The sequence below is a fragment of the Gopherus flavomarginatus genome, unplaced genomic scaffold (assembly GCF_025201925.1).
Source record: "Gopherus flavomarginatus isolate rGopFla2 unplaced genomic scaffold, rGopFla2.mat.asm mat_scaffold_459_arrow_ctg1, whole genome shotgun sequence".
In the NCBI taxonomy this organism is placed as follows: domain Eukaryota; kingdom Metazoa; phylum Chordata; order Testudines; family Testudinidae; genus Gopherus; species Gopherus flavomarginatus.
Window position 1 is genome coordinate 3,876 of NW_026115090.1, and position 21,547 is coordinate 25,422.

General features: G+C 51.6%; 1 protein-coding gene and 1 pseudogene across 1 annotated transcript; one reads left to right on the forward strand and one right to left on the reverse strand.

The window, feature by feature from the left end:
- Positions 1 to 979: 979 nt before the first annotated feature.
- LOC127042489 (zinc finger and SCAN domain-containing protein 2-like) lies at positions 980 to 5,895 on the reverse strand. Its single transcript, XM_050935899.1, has 3 exons — positions 5,875 to 5,895; positions 4,670 to 4,730; positions 980 to 3,285 (listed from the first exon to the last, which is right to left on the reverse strand). The coding sequence occupies exons 1-3, from the start codon at positions 5,893 to 5,895 to the stop codon at positions 2,153 to 2,155; spliced, it is 1,215 nt and encodes a 404-aa protein (XP_050791856.1). The 3' UTR covers positions 980 to 2,152.
- A 2,535-nt stretch (positions 5,896 to 8,430) lies between these two features.
- The window catches only part of LOC127042487 (zinc finger protein 420-like), a 75,393-nt pseudogene continuing 62,276 nt past the window's right edge, over positions 8,431 to 21,547 (forward strand).

Consider the following 21,547-nt stretch of genomic DNA (forward strand, 5'->3'; position numbering starts at 1 on the left):
GAACTGTGGAGGCGGTGATTGGGATGGGGGCAGTGTGTGGAGCCCCCTGGCTGCCCCTATGTGTAGGAGCTGGAGGGGGGACATGCCATGACGCAGGGCCTTGAGGAACCAATACTCCCATGTCCAGGGTTGATCTCTCACTGCAACAGTCCCATTCCCTGAGTCACTTCCCACCCTTACTTCCAGCGTCGGTAATGTCCTGGCAGCCAGTGTCGCATCCTTGGCAGTCAACTGAGTGTGTGCAGGGGCCTCAGGGTGGCTGGACACTGCAGCGTGGCGGTCCAGCAGCTTCCTGGCAGAAGCCAACAACATAGGTTTGTTCTTCTCCTCAGTCCACCCAGGCTAAGCTGCGCCCTTTTATACTCCGTCTCCAGTCGGAGCATGCCCAGAGAGGGTGAGGGGGTGTGGTGTCTTCAGCCCACATGGTAAAGTTAACCCTAGCAGTGCCAGTTCAGGGTTGATACACCTCATCACAGACAGCATTTCCCAAGTTTTGGGATTAGACAGGAGATCTCTTCAGGAGTAACCTCCTGTAGGGACTGGGTCACAAATACCTTGGGAAACAAAAACCTGGGCATTTTGCCTAGTTCCAAGTCACTTGCTGTGGAATTCTATCCCTGGATCATCTGAGACAATATCGTCCTAAACAATTGAACTACCCTGTGACCATGTGCACTTACTTCCGTCAGTTGCACCATTTGGGGTCTGCTGCTGTTCACCTTTTCAGAGTGGAGATTTAAAAACATACTGTTTCTCTGATAATATGTCCAGCAGCTTGGAGTATTCTCTCCTGTTGACTGAACTGCATTTGAATTTTCTCCATGTCATCATGCAGGGATAGGGGAAAAAACAAACCTAAAGTAAAAAATGATGGTCATTTATCTGAAATTTCCCAATAAATCTGAGCTACAATCTGTCAAACAACACAAACATGCAGTTAAATGACCAAGGAGCCTTCATGAAAGATAGAAAACCCATATCACAGACAAGTAGAAGACACTTTCATTTTCATTTAAAGTGAAATTCCAGACTAGGTTACATCTGATGTCTCAGAATCAGGAAGAGAAATTCTCCCCTGATCCACTGAAACCTGCTTCACCCAGCGCTGTCTCATTAGTGTTATTCACAGAAGTTTTAGCACCTTCATAACGGGTGGAAAAAACAGCCGACCTTCCCAGAACTGGCTTTGCCAATAGAGGGAAAAGGGGATTTGAACAGTGCTTGGGATCCATTTGAAATCCCCTTCCAGGTCTGTGACACTTCCAGCTTCTGCCAGAGAGACTCTGATTTAGGATCAAAGATGTCCAAGCACCATTCCCAAGCATGGACAGCCAAGAACATGACCTCACCGGACACGTTGGGAAGTGAAGGAATATGAACGGGTGAACTCTGCATGGCTCAGACACAAGGTAACAGTTCTAGGGTGATGGGGAAGGACGGAATCTCTGAGTCGCCCCATCTCCTTCCAGTGTCACAGAGCCTGAAATGACCCTTATTTCCCTGACACTGCTCCAGCTCTTCATCATATTTAAATATATTTTAAATGAGAAAAAAGTCAACAGAATAACTGCTGTTCTGCACAATGCAGGGTAATGTGAGAACAACTGGGAATGAGACGATCTGTCCTCAGAGAGGAATGTGGCAACTCGAACAATAACTTTGCACTGAGAGGAGGAGTATAAATGTGAATCTCCAGGTTTGTTCAGACAAGGAAATGTGACGGTGGTTAGGTCAGATCAGGAGGAAATGTGCTAGATAACCCCACCCACTATGCATGGCCCATGTCTTTACTGCAAGAATAGCTGTCTTTTTACATCAGGAAAGTGAACTCAAGCTAGCTAACTTCATGGCAACCACAGTGATGAGACCCAGGTAGATTTTATCTCAATGTAGCTGGTTGAAGATACTCCCCATTTCCCCCACCTGGGGTGATGACATTCCTGGTAGAAAGGACACCCACTCCCATGACTCGCAGGACAATGGAGTTGATAGAAAGGACCACAGGATCCACCTCAAAGATGGACGAGCTTCAAAAGTGCGCAACTTGTGTGTGGGAGCTGAGGGACCTCAATGTGCAAAAGCTGCAAACAGCCTTAACACTCACTACCTGGGAACTGTCAAAAGAATTAAAGAAAAAAATCTTCTGACAGCTCTAGAGAAGGTTTTTATGAAGTTTATCTCCTTTACGGATTCTCTGATGTTTAGAAAGGCCTGAACTATGAGCGAAGCTTTTCCCACACTCGCAGCATTCATAGGGTCTCTGCCCGGTGTGGATTCTGTAATGTGTAATAAGGGTTGAGCTCCGAGAGAAGCTTTTCCCGCACTCACTGCATTCATAGGGTCTCTCTCCCTTGTGGACTCTCTGGTGAGAGATAAGGGAGGAGAGGTGAGTGAAACGTTTCCCGCACTCACTGCATTCATAGGGTGTCTCTCCTGTGTGGATCCTCTGATGCATAGTAAGGTTTGAGCTCCGAGAGAAGCTTTTCCCACACTCACAACATTCATAGGGTCGCTCTCCTGCATGCGTTGTCTGATGAGAGGTAAGGGAGGAGGAGTGAGTGAAACGTTTCCCGCACTCACGGCATTCATAGGGTCTCTCTCCTGTGTGGATCCGCTGATGTATAGTAAGGTTTGAGCTCCGAGAGAAGCTTTTCCCACACTCGCAGCATTCGTAGGGTCGCTCTCCCGTGTGCATTGTCTGATGAGAGATAAGGGCTGATCTCTGAGTGAAGCTTAGCCCGCATTTGCAGCATTTGTAGGGTCGCTCTCCCGTGTGGATTCTCTGATGAGAGTTAAGGGTATATCTCTGAGTGAAACTTTTCCCACACTCACAGCATTGATAGGGTCTCTCTCCTCTGTGTATTTCCTGATGCCTACTAAGGGCAGAGGTACGATTGAAGCTTTTCCCACACTCACAGCATTCGTAGGGTCTCTCTTTTGTGTGGATTATCTCATGTCGAATAAGGCCTGAATGGTAATTGAAGTTTTTCCCACACTCACTACATGTATTCTCTCGTTTCTCCGTGAGGATTTTCTCCTGGGACGTAGTTTCCTTGAGGTCCCTGGGAGTTCCCTGACAATTAATGGGTTCATCCACTCTCTCCTCTGAGTGGTTTCCCTGCTCTCTCTCTTGTCTATGGTAACTTTCATCAGCTTTTCCCTGATCACGGGGGCTGATCACGCTCCCTTTGGATCTTTGCAGTAATTCCCCATGCACTTCGGCAAGCTCAGCATCTTCCTGGTGAGGATTCTGCTCCTCGCTCTCCCTCACCACCCCATCACCTGCTAGAAGTGAGGAGAAATCTCAGAATTGGGGATGGAAAGGCAGAGACCAAACCCAAGTAAGTGTTGGAGAGACAGAAAATAAAAATCAGGGACTGAATTCCTCCAAACTCATCCCCATAGGGAAGAGTGGAGGGGATCAATTCTGCTCCACACCCAGGACCGGCCTTTAGGGTGGGCCATACGGGTGCCCCACCCAAGGGGATGCTGGCCGCAGGGTTTGGATTCCCATCCGACCTGCTGCCGAGAGGCTCGCTGGGCTGATGAAAGAGGCACAGGGAGGCAGATAAGCAGCTGCGTGGCGGAGTGGGAGAGACCTGAGCTGCAGGGGGCAGTTGGACGACCAGCTGTCAGAGCCAGGTGACTGCTCCAGAGCAGAGGGGCCTCTAAACACACACAGTCCTTCACACACGCCCATCAACATACACACACTCCTCATATCCTCTCCTACACACACACACACACACACACACACACACACACATACAGTCCCCCCACCCACCCACCTGGGCTCCCTGCATCCAGGTCACTTCCCCACCTGGGCTATGCTGAGACAACAGGAGCAGCTGCTCTCCTGCCCTCCCCTTACACAGCCTGCAGGGAAAGTGACCTGAGTGCAGGAAGCCCTGATGTCGCTCCTTGCTCCCCTCTCCCAGCCTCCAAGGGCTGCGTGGGGCAGGGGAGCAGCAGTCCAGTGGGGGAGTGAGCAGCAATGCCAGCTGCTTTGTGCATCTAGGTCAGGTTCCCCACTTGGGTGCAGGAGGATGCAAGGGTTAGGGGCAAAGTGGGCACAGTGCAGGGGTAGAGGGCTCAGGAAGGGGCAGGTGTTGAGGTGCAGAGGGCAGGGTTTGGGGTGAAAGGGGTATGCACCACGCAGGGGTTCAGGGTGCAGGAGGGAGGTGCAGGGGGCATGACTGAAGTGGGTACAGTCCTGGGATTAGGGGCACAGGAGGGAGGGGAAGGGGTTGGGGTGAAAGGGCACAGTGCAGGGCTTCGGGGTACAGGAGGGGGCAGGTGTTGGGAGGGGCTGGAGGGGGCAGAAGTTAGGAGTGAAGGGGGAGCAGGTATTTGGAGCGAAGGGGGCACAATGCAGGGGCTGGAGGGAAGGGAGAGTGGGGAGCCCGGTGAGCCCATGGGGGACAGAGGGAATGGGGGGGTGCCATGCCCATGGGAGCCAGGGACACCAAAATGCAAGTTTGTCCCGGGTGCCATTTCCCTAAGGCCAGCCCTGCCCACATCCCATCCAAACGCTCAGTCGGAAGGGAGGCAGCTCCAGCCTAGGTGTCAATCACCATCTGTAGGAAGCCAGGAGTGAGATCTGCTGGGGACTGTCCTGAGCTCACAGAGTCTGTGTGGGGAATCCCAGCTGGTTCTCTCAGGCACTTACAGTTTCTGGGTTGGTTTAATGTTTCCTCACCTGTCCAGGGACTTCTCAGGATCTCGTTTTCCTCTCAACCCTGGAGATCCAGCACCCACGGCTCTTCTCCTCCTTCCAGCTGGGAGATCACAGAGAGTTTGGAAACTGGAAACCCTGCTCAAGGGAAAGAAAACAATGGAGGCAGGAGGATACTTTGGCTACTTCTGGTATAGATGGTGACTAAACAAACCTCTGCGAACCAGGAAATGAGAAGTTAATGTAAACACCCCCCCGTTCAATGCAACCTTAACTTTGCCCCCAACCCTTAACCCTGCAACTGGCAAGAAGCACTGAGGATGGTTCTGTGTGGGCCACGCAAAGGTTAACAAACTGCCACAGGGACTCAGGTATTCAGCTCAATGCAGCAGTAACGGGATGAATTCTATGGTCTGTGGTATAAAGGACCTCAGAGTACATGAGCTAATAGTCACATCTGGCCTTCAAAGCTGTGAACCTATAATCGATCCGAGGAAAGACTAAGAGAACGTGTCACTGTCGGTGCTGTGTTCACAGATGGGAATCCCAGCATCTACCCACATGCCTCCAGCTGTGTGTACTGGGCCAGCTGTAGCTGTGACTGGCTGATGGAGGGATGGGTTGGAGCAGCTGGGCAGAGCTGTGCCTGTGCTACGCAGAGAGGTGCATGTGAAACTTGGGGGGCCAATTCTGCCTCATTTCCGTGCTGAGTGTTGTAGGCTTTGTCAGCAAAGATGCCCAAGGGTGTGTTCTTGTCATGGGGATTGTCAGCACCCTGGTGGCGTATGTTGGAGTGATCTGTGGGGCTTAGTGAGGGGTAAGTGAAGGCAGTGACTCACAGGGAAAACCCAGGTGAGGGCAAAGGGGTGGTAACACTGTGCAAGTCTCAGCTGGTCTGTGTGCAGGAGGTTCAGTACTGGAGAGCAGCCCAGGGGGAGGAAGCTTCTGTTTGCTATGATGGAGATGAACCCGATTATCTTAGCAAAGAGAAGTTGTGAGACTGTCTGCTGGACTGCTCTGTTCCCAGAGCGCTCTGTAACAGGGGAGGGCAGAGGGCTAGTGTGTGTGTCACTGGCATGTCGGGGCGAAGCTGAAACCGGACAGAGCAGAGGTGGCATTGTGGGAGTGGCGTGAACCTTAACTTTTCATTTCCCTTTCTAAGAACTGAGGGGATGGGAATCCTTATCTGGCAAGGTCACGTTCTCATAGTTCTCCTGCATGACGTCTCTGTAAAGGGCTCTGCGAGTGGGGTCCACCAGAGCCCCCTCTTCCCTGGTGAAATACACAGCCACCTCCTCGAAGGTCACCGGCCCCTGAAAGAGCAAGAGTCCAACACTCAGTACCTGCTGCCCCACTCACAGCCCCACTATTCATGGGGGAAAGCAGCCAATCAAATGGAAGCTCTGAGAGAGAAACAGTCGGCAGAGTCCTATCCCCACACTGCTGAGAGCAGGCAGGGGCACCATGGTGAGAGAAGAAAGAGAGACCCCTTGTCTCTGCCTGCAGATCCATCACACACCTACTAGCCAGGGGCTGATACAACCCCAAGGTAGGAACCCAACACCCTCCCCACTGCCAGCAGCTGGATGTGAGGGGCCGGGACATCTTCCCTGCACCTCCCTGGTGGGTGCCCCCTTTCCATGTCACACCAGCCCCTGGGTAGCAGGCTGAGGGCTCAGCACTGGAAGTCTGGTCAGTTTTCCCAGCCCTGCCCAGGGGGTTGGTTTCTCTATTCCTGTTTCACAAATTAGGGAATTTTCTCCCCCAACACCCAAGTGTTTGTTCCTAGAATCTAGGCCCACGTTAAACAAGTCTCAGCAGGTTTGTCACACTCTGTCCCCCTTCCTTTCCTCACCCAAGGTATCCCTGCCCCCTCCAGCCCTAACTCCCCACAAGTTGCCACCTCTTCAGTATTTACTGCCCCTCCCCCTCCAGCTGGAACCCACCAGCAACCCCCCAATAATCCCTACCTGATCTGGCGCCACTGCAGTCAGAGAACCCCCTCCCCCCCCCAGCCGGGCACGGAGGGGTTAATGCCTTCCTGTGTCCCGCAACCCCACCCACTCCCAGCTGCTCCAGCCCCTTCCTGTGCCCCCAACGCCCCACAACTGCTCCAGCCCCTCCCTGTGCCCTGCAATCCCACCCCCCGCTCGCAGCTGCTCCAGCCCCTTCCTGTGCCCCGCAACCACCCCCACCCCGCTCCCAGCTACTCCGCCCCTTCCTGTGCCCCCAACCCCTCTCCCCCGCAGCTGCTCCAGCCCCTTCCTGTGCCCTGCACCCCCCCCCCCCCCCCGCTCCCCCGGGCTGCCGCGGCTGGGATCCAGCTGACACCCTCTGCTGCTCCACCAGCCCCTGCCCCTCTCCTGCCCCCGCCCCTTTGTGCCGGCAGCGGGGCCATGGCCGGGTCGGGAGCGCAGCGCGGGGGGGGGGGGGCAGGGCCCGGGGGGGCGGGGACACGCGTGGGGAGGACACGCTCCTGCCGAGGGGGGGGTCAGGGTTGGGGGTCGGTGTGGTGGGGTTGGTTATTGCACGGGGGTCACAAGCCCCCCCCAGCTCTGCCGCTCCCCGGGAAAGGCGGGGGGGGGTTCTAAGAGGCACTAGCAGAGGAAGACCTCCCTTCCCTGGGCTGGAGAAAGCGGAAGCGCCCCCGGGGCAGGCTGGGAGATGTAGTTCCTGACTCTCCCTGCACAGGAAGGGACGTTGGGTGGGCGAGACAAGCCGAGGTGCAAACGGGCGCGGGCCGCTCCGGCTCTGCCTGGCTCGCGCGGGGCCGGAGAAGGGTTTTGTGTCTCCAGCTCTGCAGCTCCAGGTCCCGGGGGGGGCCGGGCCGAGCGGGGCTGGGCTGGGGGGTGAGACCGGGCTAGGGGGCTGGGAAAGGGGCAGGGGGGAAATGTCTGTGCAGCCCGGACATGGCCGGGGGGGGAGGGGGAGCAGGTGACACCCGAGGAGCGGGGAGAGAAAGGGGGGGGCTGAGATCCCCTCGGATTTACCGCTGCCCCCCCCGTGGGGACCCCCCTCCTCTCCCGTCCTGCCCCCTTTCTCCCTAGAGAGCAACGAGCAGCACCCAGGGTGACCCCCCCCTCCCCCAAACCCCTGAGAAGTTCCCTGTTCCCCTCCCCCCATTGTGCCCCATTTTCTCTGCCCTTCGCCAATGGCCAGTTCAGATCTCAGGTTTGGGGTGTTTCCCCCATTTTCACCTGCAGGGATTTGTCCTTGTGCGGGTGGGAAATGGTTCCCCCGAGTGATTTCTGAACTGGGCAGAGGCTGGGGGAGCCCTGAGACAGGGACACCGCTGGGCTGGGCTGGGGGGGCCACTCTCTGCTGGCAACAGGGTGAGAGAGGAGCAAGTGTCCCCCATGGAGACGGCCCAGCCCCAGGTTTCCCAGTCCAGCTACTTTCCCCTCCCCATCACCTGCCCAACCCAGCAGCCCTCCCCTCGCCTGCTAGTCACATTCCCAGACCCCACTGCCAGCCCCTCCCCACAGCTAGTGACCTTCTGACTCCAGCCCCGCTCCTTTCCCCTGTGAAAGCCGCACCACCCGGGGCTCTGAATCCATCCTATTCTGTTGTTGATTAAATAACCCTGTATAAACCCCTCCAATTTCCCCTCTTTTCTCTTGAACTGTTGAATGGTGACATAAAATCTCCCCACATGTTGGTGTTTTTCTCTTATATTGGCAAATATTTAGTTTGTTCCCCATTTTCTCCTCAGTTCTGAAATACTGATATTGAATTCTTGAAAATCTTCCCACTTTTCTCTCCAGGTGTGTGACTGAGATCAGGGCTCTTATCGTACTCAGCATGGCTCAGCCCTGGCCTGAGATCAGGTCCCTCAGTGCCGGGCCCCGCACAAACCTTGACCAAGTTTGGTGCCCTGGTGGTGCCAGGAACTGCACAGAGCCCTACAGAGAACAGGGACCTTGTTGTGCTGGGTGCTACAGTGACTCTGACTGAGCTCCGGGCCCCTGTTGTGCCAGGCCCTGCATCAACACCATGTGAAATCAGGCTCCCATTGTGCCACGCGCTGCAGAGACAGCAAACAAAATCAGGGACATTGTTCCTGGAGCTGCAGAGACCCCAAGTGAGATCTGGGCCCTGTTCTGCCAGGTGCTGCAGAGACCCCAACAGAGGTCAGACCCTACTGTTGTGACAGGTGCTGTGGAGGCCCCAAGTGAGATCTGCGCCTCTGTTGTGCTGGGCACTGCAGAGACCCCACAGACATCAGGCCCCCCATTGTGCCAGGTAAAACTGAGACCTGGACTGAGATCACGGCACCCTCCCCCTTGTGCTGGGCAGCGCACAACTGGCTCAGATTTCTGCCTCCATTGTGCTGGGCACTTCAGAGACCTCGACTGAGATCTGTGTCCCCGTTGGGCCTGGCACTTTGTACTGACCCTGACCCAGATCATGCCCCACCACTGTACTGGGCACTGCACAGACCCTGACAGATCCTGCCTCCACATTTTGCCAGATGCTGCAGGGACCCTAAACAAAATCAGGGATCCTGTGATGCTGGGAGTTGCAGAGTCCCCAACTGAGGTCAGGCCCCCTGTTGTGCAGGACTCTTGTACAGACACCAAGATCAGGGTTCCCATTGTGACTGGTGCGGAAAAGACAGCAAGGGTATCTCTACCCTGCTGTTAAAACCCCCAGCTGGCCCATGCCAGGTGACTCAGGCCCACAGGGCTCAGGCAAAGGGGCTGTTTAATTGCATTGTAGATGTCTGGGCTCAGGCTGGAGCCAGGCTGTAGGACCCTGCGAGGTGGGAGGGTGCCAGACCTTGGGCTGCAGTCCCAGCCGGAACATGGACACCACAATTAAACAGCCCCACAGCCTGAGCCATGTGAGCCCCAGTTAGCTGGCACAGGCCAGCCGCTGGTGTCTAACAAGTTTGCATGGAGAATTTGGGGCAAAACTGGGAACTGAATCCAAATTGTTTCAATTCTTACCACTCCCCTTAACCAAAAACCCAGCATGTGTGTGTACAGCATTGTTTTGGTCTGTGTTTGCCTTGCGTTGGCTTACAAGGGAGGCTGTGGAATTTCCTTCACTGGAGGTTTTTAAGACCAGGTTAGAGATACACCAGTCTGGGAATGTCTAAGGATACTTGGTTCTGCCTCAGCACGGGAGGCTGGAGTAGACGCCCTTTCAAGATCCCTTCCAGGCCTGCATTGAAATAATTCTCTTTTGTGCTGTGTCCAGTTCTACGCTGAGCTCTTTTGCATGGTGCCATTTGGAACTGTGATCGCACCATGTTGTGTAGCAGTTTTATGGTGCATTGTTTTGCCCCAGCTTGTTTGGTGCCTGTGCTATTTTGGTTTGAGTTGAGTTATTTTCCATTGTGTTTTTTTGTCCTAGGATGTTGTCATTTGCATCGTGTTGCTTTCTTTTCCTTTGTATTGTCATTTTATGCTGTGGAGTGTAGGCTGTGTTTTTTTTTCCCCCTGAATTGCCTGACATTATGTTGTGGTGGGTTTTATTCTGTATGTTGTGTTTTTATATGTATATATTGCATAGCATCCTAGAAATGTAGTGCTGGACAGGACCTCAAGATGTCATGAAGTCCAGCAGTCTCTGCTGAGGCAGAACCAAGTATATGTAGATTATATCTGACAGAGGTTTGTCCTACTTGTTCTTAAAAACTTCCAGGGAAAGAGACTCCACAGCCCCCCTTGTAAGACTATTCCAGAGCTGAACTACCTTAGCTCTGGTGACACCCACACAGATTTTAGTGGTGAGCAGCTCTGGAGAGAGAGGAGACCCTAGTGAGTGGGCAACTGGGTAAAAAGAGTAAAGTTGGGAGGAGAAACATTGACATGTCCAAGGTCACCCAGGCTGTCTGTGATCGTGCTAGAAATAGGTTCTAGTGCCACTGTACTGCTGTTTCTGAAGGTCTCTGCCACACTGATGTTTTAGGCACTTGTGCAAACCCTTAGTACAGACAGAATTTACACTAGTGCACTGTGATTGGTACTGGTGCACCATGTCCCGGTTTGAGGTGGTGGGAGCGGGGGGGAGTGACCTCACAGAGGGCAGGATCTGGCTGACCAGTGCAGCTGGTAAGGGAGGGGCAGCAGTGAGTTCTGGAGGTATGATCCAGGAGCACAGCCCCACAGGCCTGGACACTGACTTCTCCTGACCCAGGGGACACCCCCCCAGCGAGGTGGTTTGTCCATGGATGCACAGGCTGTCTTGGCAGGGCAGCTCAGCTGCAGTCCCTGCACACCTCTTCCTGCAGCCTCGTACAGTGTGCTCTGGGGACCTTTCCAAGCTGCGGGTGACAGGGCTCTGGAGTTAAGTGTCTGTTCCTGGCTCTGTCACTGTCTTGTTTAGTGACCATGGAGAAGTCACAGCCCGTTTCTCTGTAACGCTGTCTCCAGTGACTCGAGAGCACGAGCACCAGCCTCAGGCAGACTGGTAAGAAGCAGGGCACAAACCCCAAATTGGGTGTGAGGTCCGTATGGAGATTTCAGCAACCAAATATTCAGCGTAAACGCTTCAGGCTCTGTAACAGCATTAACATGGAATCACAGACAGTCCTCTTGGGTGATCCCATATATCTCGCCACGCAGCTGAGCTCACCTTCATGACAGATGGTCCCTTACTCCAGGGGTTCTCAACCTTTTTCTTTCTGAATCCCCAATGATGGAGATTCCACAACCTCCCTAAGCAATTTATTCCAGTGCTCAACTGCCCTGACAATTAGGGAGTTTTTCCTAATGTCCAACCTAAACCTCCCTTGCTGCAATTTAAGCCCATTGCTTTTTGTCCTGTCTGCAGAGGATAAGAACAATTTTTCTCCCTCGTCCTTGAAATGACCTTTTATGTACTTGAAAGCTGATCATGTCCCCTCTCAGTCTTCTCTTCTCCAGACTAAACAAATGCAGTTTTTTCAGTCTTCCCTCGTAGGCTGTGTTCTCTAGACCTTTAATCATTTTTGTTCTCTTCTCTGGACTTTCTCCAATTTTTCCACATCTTTCCTGAAATGTAGCCCCCAGAACTGGACACACTAGTCCAGTTGAGGCCTAACCAGTCTGGAGTAGAGTGGAAGAATTACTTCTCGTGTCTTGCTTACAATACTACTGCTAATACGTCCCAGAATTATACTTCCTTTCTTTGCAATAGTGTAACGTTGTTGACTCATATTTAGCTTGTGATCCACTGTAACTCCCAGATCCGTCTCCGCAGTGCTCCTTCCTGGGCAGTCATTTCCTGTCTTGTATGTGTGCAACTGATGGTTCCTTCCTAAGGGGAGTACTTTGGATTTGTCTTTATTGAATTTCATCCTATTTACTTCAGACCATTTCTCCAGTTTGTCCAGATGATTTTGAATTTCAGTTCTATTTTCCAAAGTCCTTGCAACCCCTCCCAGCTTGGTATCACCCGCAAACTTGATAAGTGTGACAGAGAGACTCTGCTGCTGGGAGGGTTTCCCCACGTGTCAGAGGGTTACACCCTGGTAGGAGGGGGCTAGATCTGTACTGGGATAAGGTCACTGTGTGGTTCATAGTGTGGCAGAACCTGGATTGTCCATTAGCAGGGGAAAATCCTGGGGGGGAATTGACATGTGGAAAGGACAGAAACCCTGTGTGAATGCTCTCACATTGCCCTTCTCTCCCTGGCAGGCTACAGAATAACGTCCACGTTTTGCTCCAGATCATCCCATCCTCCCAGGGGGAAAGCAATGGCTGCAATGGAGCTGGCTCAGGTAAGGGATTCTCAGGGAGCTGGTGGTGGGTTCTGCTTGGAGGGAGAGAAGCAGTAAATGTGTAGTATAGTATAGTAAATGTACAATAATCAGTTTGTGACACATTTTCTTTGCAAATCTCAAAGATACACATAAAATAACCTAAACATTTGTCCCACTTCTCTCTAGTTGTCTATTTCTAATTGAATATGCCCTGAGATTTTGCCGCCTCTCTAATTATAACATAAAAAGAAAATCTCAGATTTACACCTTTTCTCCGATTCTTGAACGTGCATATAAAATGTTTGCAAATGATGCTCATTTCCTCTTTATTCATTTATCAAATACTGATGTGAAACACTCAGATTTTACCTCCTATCAACAACTGATATAAAATCCCTCTGATTTCCAGCCGTTCTCTTTCATTTCTATGTTATTATCAAATGTCAATTAAAAATCCTTTCATGTTGGGGCTGTTCCCCATGTTTCTCAATCGCAGCAATTTCTCCTTCTTTGGAGGGAGCCTGTTTCCCTGAGTCCGTCTCCATCCTGGAGGTTGCAGGGGGTTAAATTTCCCACTGATGGTCTTTCCCCTCTCCTTTGAAAATCATTTCTTCCCCCCCTTATCTCTGTTAAAATGTTTGCTGATGAAAGAGACCAGCCACATATTTAATACCCATCAAAACCAGAGGCCTCCCCGTTTGGGGATCAGTGGTTCCCACCTGGTAACGGGAGAGTTGGCTGGACCCATTTCTCCAGTTGGCCTGGGATAAGGAGGTTGCTGTGAGTGCAGCATAGGTCCAGAAGTATCCCAAACCTCATAGCAAATGGTCTCTGGGAGAGGTTGATTCCCACAGTGTAAGATGCAGCCACCTCTGGGGTGGATCCATGGTGGCCATTATTTGCTAGTGACAAGGCATGGACATTTCTTACCCTGCAGGCCTTCCATTCTCCTGTTCAAGAGACATCCCCCAGGGCTCCCTCTGCCTGTGTGACTGGCCAGCAGGGGGTGGTGATAACTTCCTATCCACTTCTCAGACACTGTGAGGTAACAGTGTTGCGGGGGCGGGGAGGGTGTCTGTGTGAGGAGATTGCAGCTGAAGGGGCATTGTGGTAGGGGGAGGTGTTTGGATGGCTGGACAGGGGGTACCCTAGTCAGGTTGGTGGGTTGTGCCCATCCCTGAGGCTATGGGTCCTGGAGGTGGGTATCGCTGGGGGCCTGGTGGCTGCAGAATAGTGGGGGTGGGTGTCTCTTGGGGAGGCGGGACAGGGGGTTAGAGGGAGACTGGTGCTGTGCCAGGGACTCTGACTCGGCTTCTCCGGCTGGTTCCTGCTTTTGTTGCCATACCCAGTGCACAGAGCTGGGGGAGAGGATCCCTGGCACTAGGTCACGGGATGCCAGGGAAGCAGAGTGAGGAGTCCCACTGAAAAGCATCAGGGGGTCCTGATAGATAGAGAAAGGGGTCCCAGACAAATGGCAGGGCAGATCCTGCTTGGGAGGGGAGTCCTAGGCAGGCAGTGAGGGACTGAGTTCCCAGTGGGGGGTTCCCTTGGGGAGGTCCCTGGTTGATGGAGGCTTTTGGTGGGGGGAACCCTTTGGGATTCCCAACCTGACAGTCATGGTCTGGTGGGGATTCCCTGGCTGGTGGGGCTTTGAGGGGTATCTGGGGTCCCTGGCCAGGGACTCTGGGGGGCTGCGTCCCAGGGAATATCTGATGGGCCCCTGGCTGTGGGAACTTCTACTAACCATGATCCTCCTCTCTGATCAACTTGTGCCAAAGTCCTGGCTCCAAGCACTACCCGGTATTCCCAAGTCACGTGCCATGTCACTGTGATAGCTTTCTGTCCACTTATCAAATACTGTGAGTGTGAAATCACAGATTTTGCTTTTCTCCTCTTTTGAAAACTGCAGGAACTTTTGGTTCCGGTTTGGAAAATTTGTGCCCCCAGTCCTTGTTCGCGATGTGGGCGGTGAGGGAGGTGGGAAGGGGGTCAGCACTGCCACATGATGGTCTCTTCCACAGCATTCTGGACTCATTTGTGAAATCTGGTTTCATTGAGACAAATGCTAATCCAGAGTCACTGTATGGAAAGACAAGGAGTGACTCTGGATGGACAGTGGGGCAAATGAGATCAGCAATTCTCCCTGTGAGGAGGGGCTCTCATTAGCTGCTCTCCCCAGAGAGCTAAAGGAGGGAAGCTGCTCAAAAGCTCTGTCCCTCTCTGCTCAGGATATTGGGGTTCAGCTTCCTGGGTCAGATGCTGCAGCCTCCATTGTGATCTGGGAGACCAGGCTTGGCAGCTGCTGCTCCCCCAGTGGGGTTCTGTGCTGGGAAGTGACCTTAATTAAAGCTTCTTCTCTGCCCGGCCCAGGGGATGACTTTCTCCAGCTGGTCCTAGCCCCGTAGGGCAGCCCTGGGCCCTATTAATACTAAATTCTGAGCCAGACATTCCAAGTAACTGAAAGGAATGAAGGGAAAATGCTGGGGTCTGGCCTTAAAATGACTCTACACAAACAGACCCCCCCTCAGTTCTCGTCCCATTAGCAATTTCAGGAGCAAATCCAGCCATGGGGGAGCAAACTACCCAGGAATGGGACTTTCCTACCAGACGGGCAGGGAGAGGGGATGGGAAAAGGGGAAAGAGAGATTGAAAGGCGCAGTGGGAGAGAAGAGTTTGGAGCGAGATTTCCAGATCTCTGATCTGCCCAGAAAGATGTATTGCTGCACCCTGGATAGAGTCACTTTCCTGTAGAAAAGATGAGAATCAGACAGAGGAAAATCCAGTTCCTGACTCCATATTCCCCCTGCTGGGGTGTGGCTGCCATGGGGTCAGTGTTTGAGGGAATCCCCCACAGTGACTCCTTTGGTTCTGCTTTTTTCTAGCCTTGTGTTCAGAGACGTTGTTATGGGATGGGGGGAGGGAGAAGGGAGGTTAAACATGTCTCTGTGGGCTTAGCCTGGCAGGAGGGGCCAGGTCTACACTGTACACAGAGATCAAGGCTTTCTCAGCATGGCAGACTCTAGGGTGTCTGTCTGCAGGGAAGGGGCCTGGGGGAATCATACTGTGAAATGAGTTAGTGTGTTCTGAAACCTTCACAACTGCCCTTGTCACCCTGCCAGGCTGCGGAATAATGTCCATGTTTCGCTCCAGTTCATCCCGTCCTCTCGTTGGACAGGGGAGAGAAATGGCTGCAGAGGAGCCAGTTCAGGTAGGTATTATCAGGGGGTTGCTGGTGGGTTCCTCCAGGAGGGAGAGGGATAGCAAATACACCGGAGATGGGAAGGTTTGCACAGTCTGGTTTGTAGGAAATGCACAGGGTGGAGAATGGGAGGAGGACAGGTGTGTGCTAAACCTGCTGGGAGTTATTTAATAAGTGGCCTAGATTCGAGGGACAGACCCATGAGGTTCGACGGTGGAAATGCTCTAGTTTGTGGAGCAGAAAATAACCCAGCTCCATGGAGCTGGGAAAACTGACCAGACTCCCAGTGCTGGAGCCCGACCTGAGTAACCAGCGGCTGCTGTGAGATATGAAGGGGGCACCCACTAGTGAGACTTAGGGGAGATTCCCCTCCCTTCACATCCAGCTCTTCAGAATGGGGAGGGTGTTGGGCTTCCTACCAGGGAGCTGTCCCTGGACCCTGCTAGGGCTCCATCTCCTGAATCAGTCTGTGGCTAGTAGGTGTGTGATGGCTCTGCTGGGAGAGAGGAGGGGCTCTCTCTTCGTCCCCTCCTCCTGGTGTTTCCTGGATGCTCTGAGCAGGGTGGGGGTGGGACTCTGACTGCAATCCACCCAGAGTTTCTGTTTGGCTCCTGTCCCGCATGTATAGGGGGGCTGTGAGTGGGGCAGCAGGTACTGAGTGTTGGACTCTCGCTCTTTCAGGGGCCAGTGACCTTCGAGGAGGTGGCTGTGTATTTCACCAGGGAAGAGGGGGCTCTGCTGGACCCCACTCAGAGAGCCCTCTACAGGGATGTCATGCAGGAGAACTATGAGAATGTGACTGCACTGGGTAAGGGTTCCTGTCCCCTCAGTTCTTGGAAGGGGAAAATAAGAGAGATGGTTCATGCCAGCCCCCAATACCAACTCTACTCTGTCCTGTTTCAGCATCACGCCAATATGCCAGTGACACACACGCTGTCAGAGACCATTCCCTGCTGCAGGACACTTTGGGAACAGAGCACAGGAGCCATATCGCACAGCGTCAAATATCTCCTGTTTGCTCTTGTAAAACTGAGGGTTAGGTGCAGCATACTCAGCAGAAGCTTCCTACCCCTGACCTCTCAAACCCTGAGCGTTCTCCACCCAGACCTGAATGTGCTTGGGGTGTAATGAGCAGGCTGCTGGAGTCAGGGCTGCTGATCCAGGTTACTTATCACACAGACAGTCCGTGTGTCCTTGAATGCTGGCTGGGAGTATCCAGAGAAGGAAGCTCAGTGGTGGATTTAGCGTTAGTGGGGCCCTGTGCTCAGCTCCATTTTAGGGGTCCCTCCTTGGGACACAGGCAAGAAAACATTCTTATTTCCCTCCAACCTCCATTTTTCATTCTTTTTTTTCCTTCTTCCTCCTCCTATAAGCAATGGGAAGTAAGTGAAAATAAAGTGAGGTGTATGGATTGTTTTTGTCGTCTAACCGATTTTTCCACAGACCACTTGAAAATCGCTGAGAGTCTTGGTGCACCACTTAATGATCTTTCCATATATTGTTTGTACCGTTAGCTAACTATTTTAAAGCGCTGTGGATAAGAGCCCTTTATTAAAAATTAAAAATGTTGGAGTGCAGGGTCTGGCTAGGAGTTAGGGTGTGGGAGGGGGCTCAGGGCTGGAACAGGGGGTTGGGTGTGGAGCATTTACCTGGAGCAGCTCCTGTTTCATGCGAGCAATGCAGGTGGGGATGTGGGGGGCAGGAGTCAGGGTGGGCAGGAGGCTTCTGGGTGGGGTGCAGGAGTCAGGGCTGGGGGTGTGAGAGGGGCATGGGGGTGGGGGAGGGAAGCAGTTGTGGGTGGCTGCCGGAATCAGAGAGGGTAGGGAACTGGGGTGTGTTTGAGAGGGGTGAAGGAGTAAGGGCTGGGGGTGGAGGGTCTGGGAGGGAGTGATGGTGCAGGAGCAGGCTGGAGATTGGGATGCACGGTCTGGCCAGATTTTAGGATGCAGGAGGGGGCTCGGGTTTGGGGTAGGAGGTTGGGGTGTGGAGTGGTTACCTGGGGCAGCTCCCATTTGGTGTGAGGGGTGCTGGTTGCAATGTGGGGGTGTGTGTGCAGGATCTCCCATTTGGTGCTCAGAGTACAGGGGGTGCAAGAGTCAGAGCATGGGGTGAGAGGCCTTGGTATGTGGGAGGGGGTGCAGGAGTCAGGGCTGGGGGCTGGGAGAGTGGGCTGGGGTACCGGGGGTTGCTCCCAGCCCCCTACCCTGAGTGGCTCAAGCAGGGGTTGGGGGCAGGGGGGTATGTGATAGGGCAGTGCTTTGTAAAGCAGGGAGCAAGTGACCAGGGAGCTTTTCAAACAGGGCTGCTAACAGGGAGTTTCGTGAGGGAGTTTGGAAGGGGAGTGGGAAGGGGGCGAGGTACTCTTGCCAGTCTCTAAAACATTTAAGCTATAATACAAACTTCTTGATTGAAACAAAAACCCTGTTAACCTAGGTAGCTGTAAGAGAGAACGCAGGCAGAAGCCCAGCAGCAGAGTGGGGGCTATCCTGTTTATTGCTCTCATAGACTCATAGACTCTAGGACTGGAAGGGACCTCGAGAGGTCATCGAGTCCAGTCCCCTGCCCTCATGGCAGGACCAAATATTGTCTAGACCATCCCTAATAGACATTTATCTAACCTACTCTTAAATATCTCCAGAGATGGAGATTCCACAACTTCCCTAGGCAATCTGTTCCAGTTTTTAACTACCCTGACAGTTATAAACTTTTTCCTAATGTCCAACCTAAATCTTCCTTGCTGCAGTTTAAGCCCGTTGCTTCTTGTTCTATCATTGGAGGCTAAGGTGAACAAGTTTTCTCCCTCCTCCTGATGACACCCTTTTAGATACCTGAAAACTGCTATCATGTCCCATCTCAGTCTTCTCTTTTCCAAACTAAACAAACCCAATTCCTTCAGCCTTCCTTCATAGATCATGTTCTCAAGACCTTTCATCATTCTTGTTGCTCTTCTCTGGACCCTCTCCAATTTCTCCACATCTTTCTTGAAATGCGGTGCTCAGAACTGGACACAATACTCCAGTTGAGGCCTAACCAGCACAGAGTAAAGCGGAAGAATGACTTCTCGTGTCTTGTTTACAACACCCCTGTTAATGCATCCCAGAATCATGTTCGCTTTTTTTGCAACAGTATCACACTGTTGACTCATATTAAGCTTGTGGTCTACTATGACCCCTAGATCTCTTTCTGCCATACTCCTTCCTAGACAGTCTCTTCCCATTCTGTATGTGTGAAACTGATTGTTCCTTCCTAGGTGGAGCACTTTGCATTTATCTTTATTGAATTTCATCCTGTTTACCTCAGACCATTTCTCCAATTTGTCCAGATCATTTTGAATTTTGACCCTGTCCTCCAAAGCAGTTGCAATCCCTCCCAGTTTGGTATCATCCGCAAACTTAACAAGCGTACTTTCTATGCCAACATCTAAATAGTCGATGAAGATATTGAACAGAACCGGTCCCAAAACAGACCCCTGCGGAACCCCACTTGTTATACCTTTCCAGCAGGATTGGGAGCCATTAACAACTACTCTCTGAGTACGGTTATCCAGCCAGTTATGCACCCACCTTATAGTAGCCCCATCTAAATTGTACTTTCCTAGTTTATCTATAAGAACATCATGCGAGACTGTATCAAATGCCTTACTAAAGTCTAGGTATATCACATCCACCGCTTCTCCCTTATCCACAAGGCTCGTTATCCTATCGAAGAACGCTATCAGATTAGTTTGACACGATTTGTTCTTTACAAATCCATGCTGGCTATTCCCTATCACCTTACCACCTTCCAAGTGTTTGCAGATGATTTCTTTGATTACCTGCTCCATTATCTTCCCTGGCACAGAAGTTAAACTAACTGGTCTGTAGTTTCCTGGGTTGTTTTTATTTCCCTTTTTATAGATGGGCACTATATTTGCCCCCTTCCAGTCTTCTGGAATCTCCCCCGTCTCCCATGATTTCCCAAAGATAATAGCTAGAGGCTCAGGTACCTCTTCTATTAACTCCTTGAGTATTCTAGGATGCATTTCATCAGGCCCTGGTGACTTGCAGGCATCTAACTTTTCTAAGTGATTTTTTACTTGCTCTTTTTTTTATAAACTCTCAATGTAGCATGTATGATTACCTGCCCTGTTGGTGGCTGGCTTACGTGTGCATTCGGTGCAAGGAGCTCCTGGCCCTCAGATACCGCATGGTGGCTTTGGAAGCCAGGGTGGTGGAACTGGAGACTCTAAGGGAGGCAGAGAAGTATGTTGATCAGGCTTTCCGGAACACTTGTAGATTTCTTCCACCTCTGGTCCGACAGCCACTGCGCTGTTGAGGAGGATGAAAGGCCCAGGGAAGGAGAGCAGTCAATGGGAGCAGAGGGAAAGCTTCCCATAATTGGGACCCTCCTTCCAGATGGTCTTGAGGTCACCTCTTGCACTGAGGTTACCTCTCCAGGGAGGAAACTCCAGTCATTAAGAAAAGGCAGCTGTTAGTAATGGGAGATTTGATCATTAGAAACAGGGATAGCTGGATTTGTGATGACCGGGAGAACTGTATGGTGACTGGCCTGCCTGGTGCGAAGGTTGCAGATTTCTCACGGCATCTAGATAGATTTATGTGTAGTGCTGGGGAGGAGCCAGTGGTCATGGTACATGTAGATATCAATGACATAAGGAATAGTAGGTGAGACATCCTGGAGGCCAAATTTAGTCTGCTAGGAAAGAGACTGAAATCCGGGACCTCTGTGGTGACATTCTCAGAAATGCTTCCAGTTCCACGCACAGGGCCAGGTATGCAGGCAGAGCTTCAGAGTCTCAATGCGTGGATGAGATGATGGTGTAGAGAGGAGGAGTTTAGATTTATTAGGAACTGGGGAAACTTTGGGGATGGGGGAGCCTATACAGGAAGGATGGGCTCCACCTAAACCGAAGTGGAACCAGACTGCTGGCACTTAACATTAAAAAGGTTGCAGAGCAGTTTTTACACCAAGAGATGGGGGAAAGCCAGTGGCTGCAGAGGAGTTCGTGGATGGGACAGAGACTTGTCTTAGAGAAGAATCTAGTGATACAGATTTTTCTAGTTTTAGTCAGGAAGAGAGGCTGGAACAGGATAAAGTAGGGGCCAGATCAGATGAGAAGCATTCACACACACAAGCATCAGACACATCAGAAAAGGGCAGACAAATAAAGAGTGACAAGTTTTTAAAGTGCTTGTACGCAAATTCTAGAAATCTAAATAATAAAATGAGTGAATTAGAGTGCTTCATGTTAAAGGAGGATTTTGACATAATAGGCATCAGAGAAACCTGGTGGACTGAGGACAGTCAATGGGACACAATCGTTCCCGGGTACAAAATATATCAGAAGGACAGAGCAGGTCATCCTCGGGGGTTGGAGAGGGGAGTGGCACTGTATGTTAAAGAAAATGTAAACTCAAATGAAGTAAATGAAACCGCATGTTCCATAAAATCTCTTATCGATAGTAATTCCATGCTCCTATAATATAACAATAGGGATCTGTTATCGACCACCTGTCAAAGACAGTGATAGTGAGGATGAAATGCGAAGGGAGATTAGAGAGACTATCAAAATAAAGAACTCCATAATAGTGTGGGATTTCAATTATCCCCATACTGACTGCGTACATGTAACGTCAGGACAAAATGCAGAGACAGAATTTCTCGATACTTTAAATGATTGCTTCATGGAGCAGCTGGTACAAGAACCTGCAAGGGGAGAAGCAACTCTCTATTTAGTGCAGAGTGGAGCGCAGGATCAAGTCCAAGAGGTAACTGTAACATGACCGCTTGGAAATAGTGACCATAATATAACAACATTTAAACATTCCTGTGGTGGGAAGAACAGCTCAACACTGTAGCATTTAATTTCAGAAAGAGGAACAATGAAAAAACGAGGAGGTTAGTTAAACAGAAATTAAAAGGTACAATGACTAGAGTGAAATCCCTGCAAGCTGCATGGACACTTTTCAAAGACACAATATTA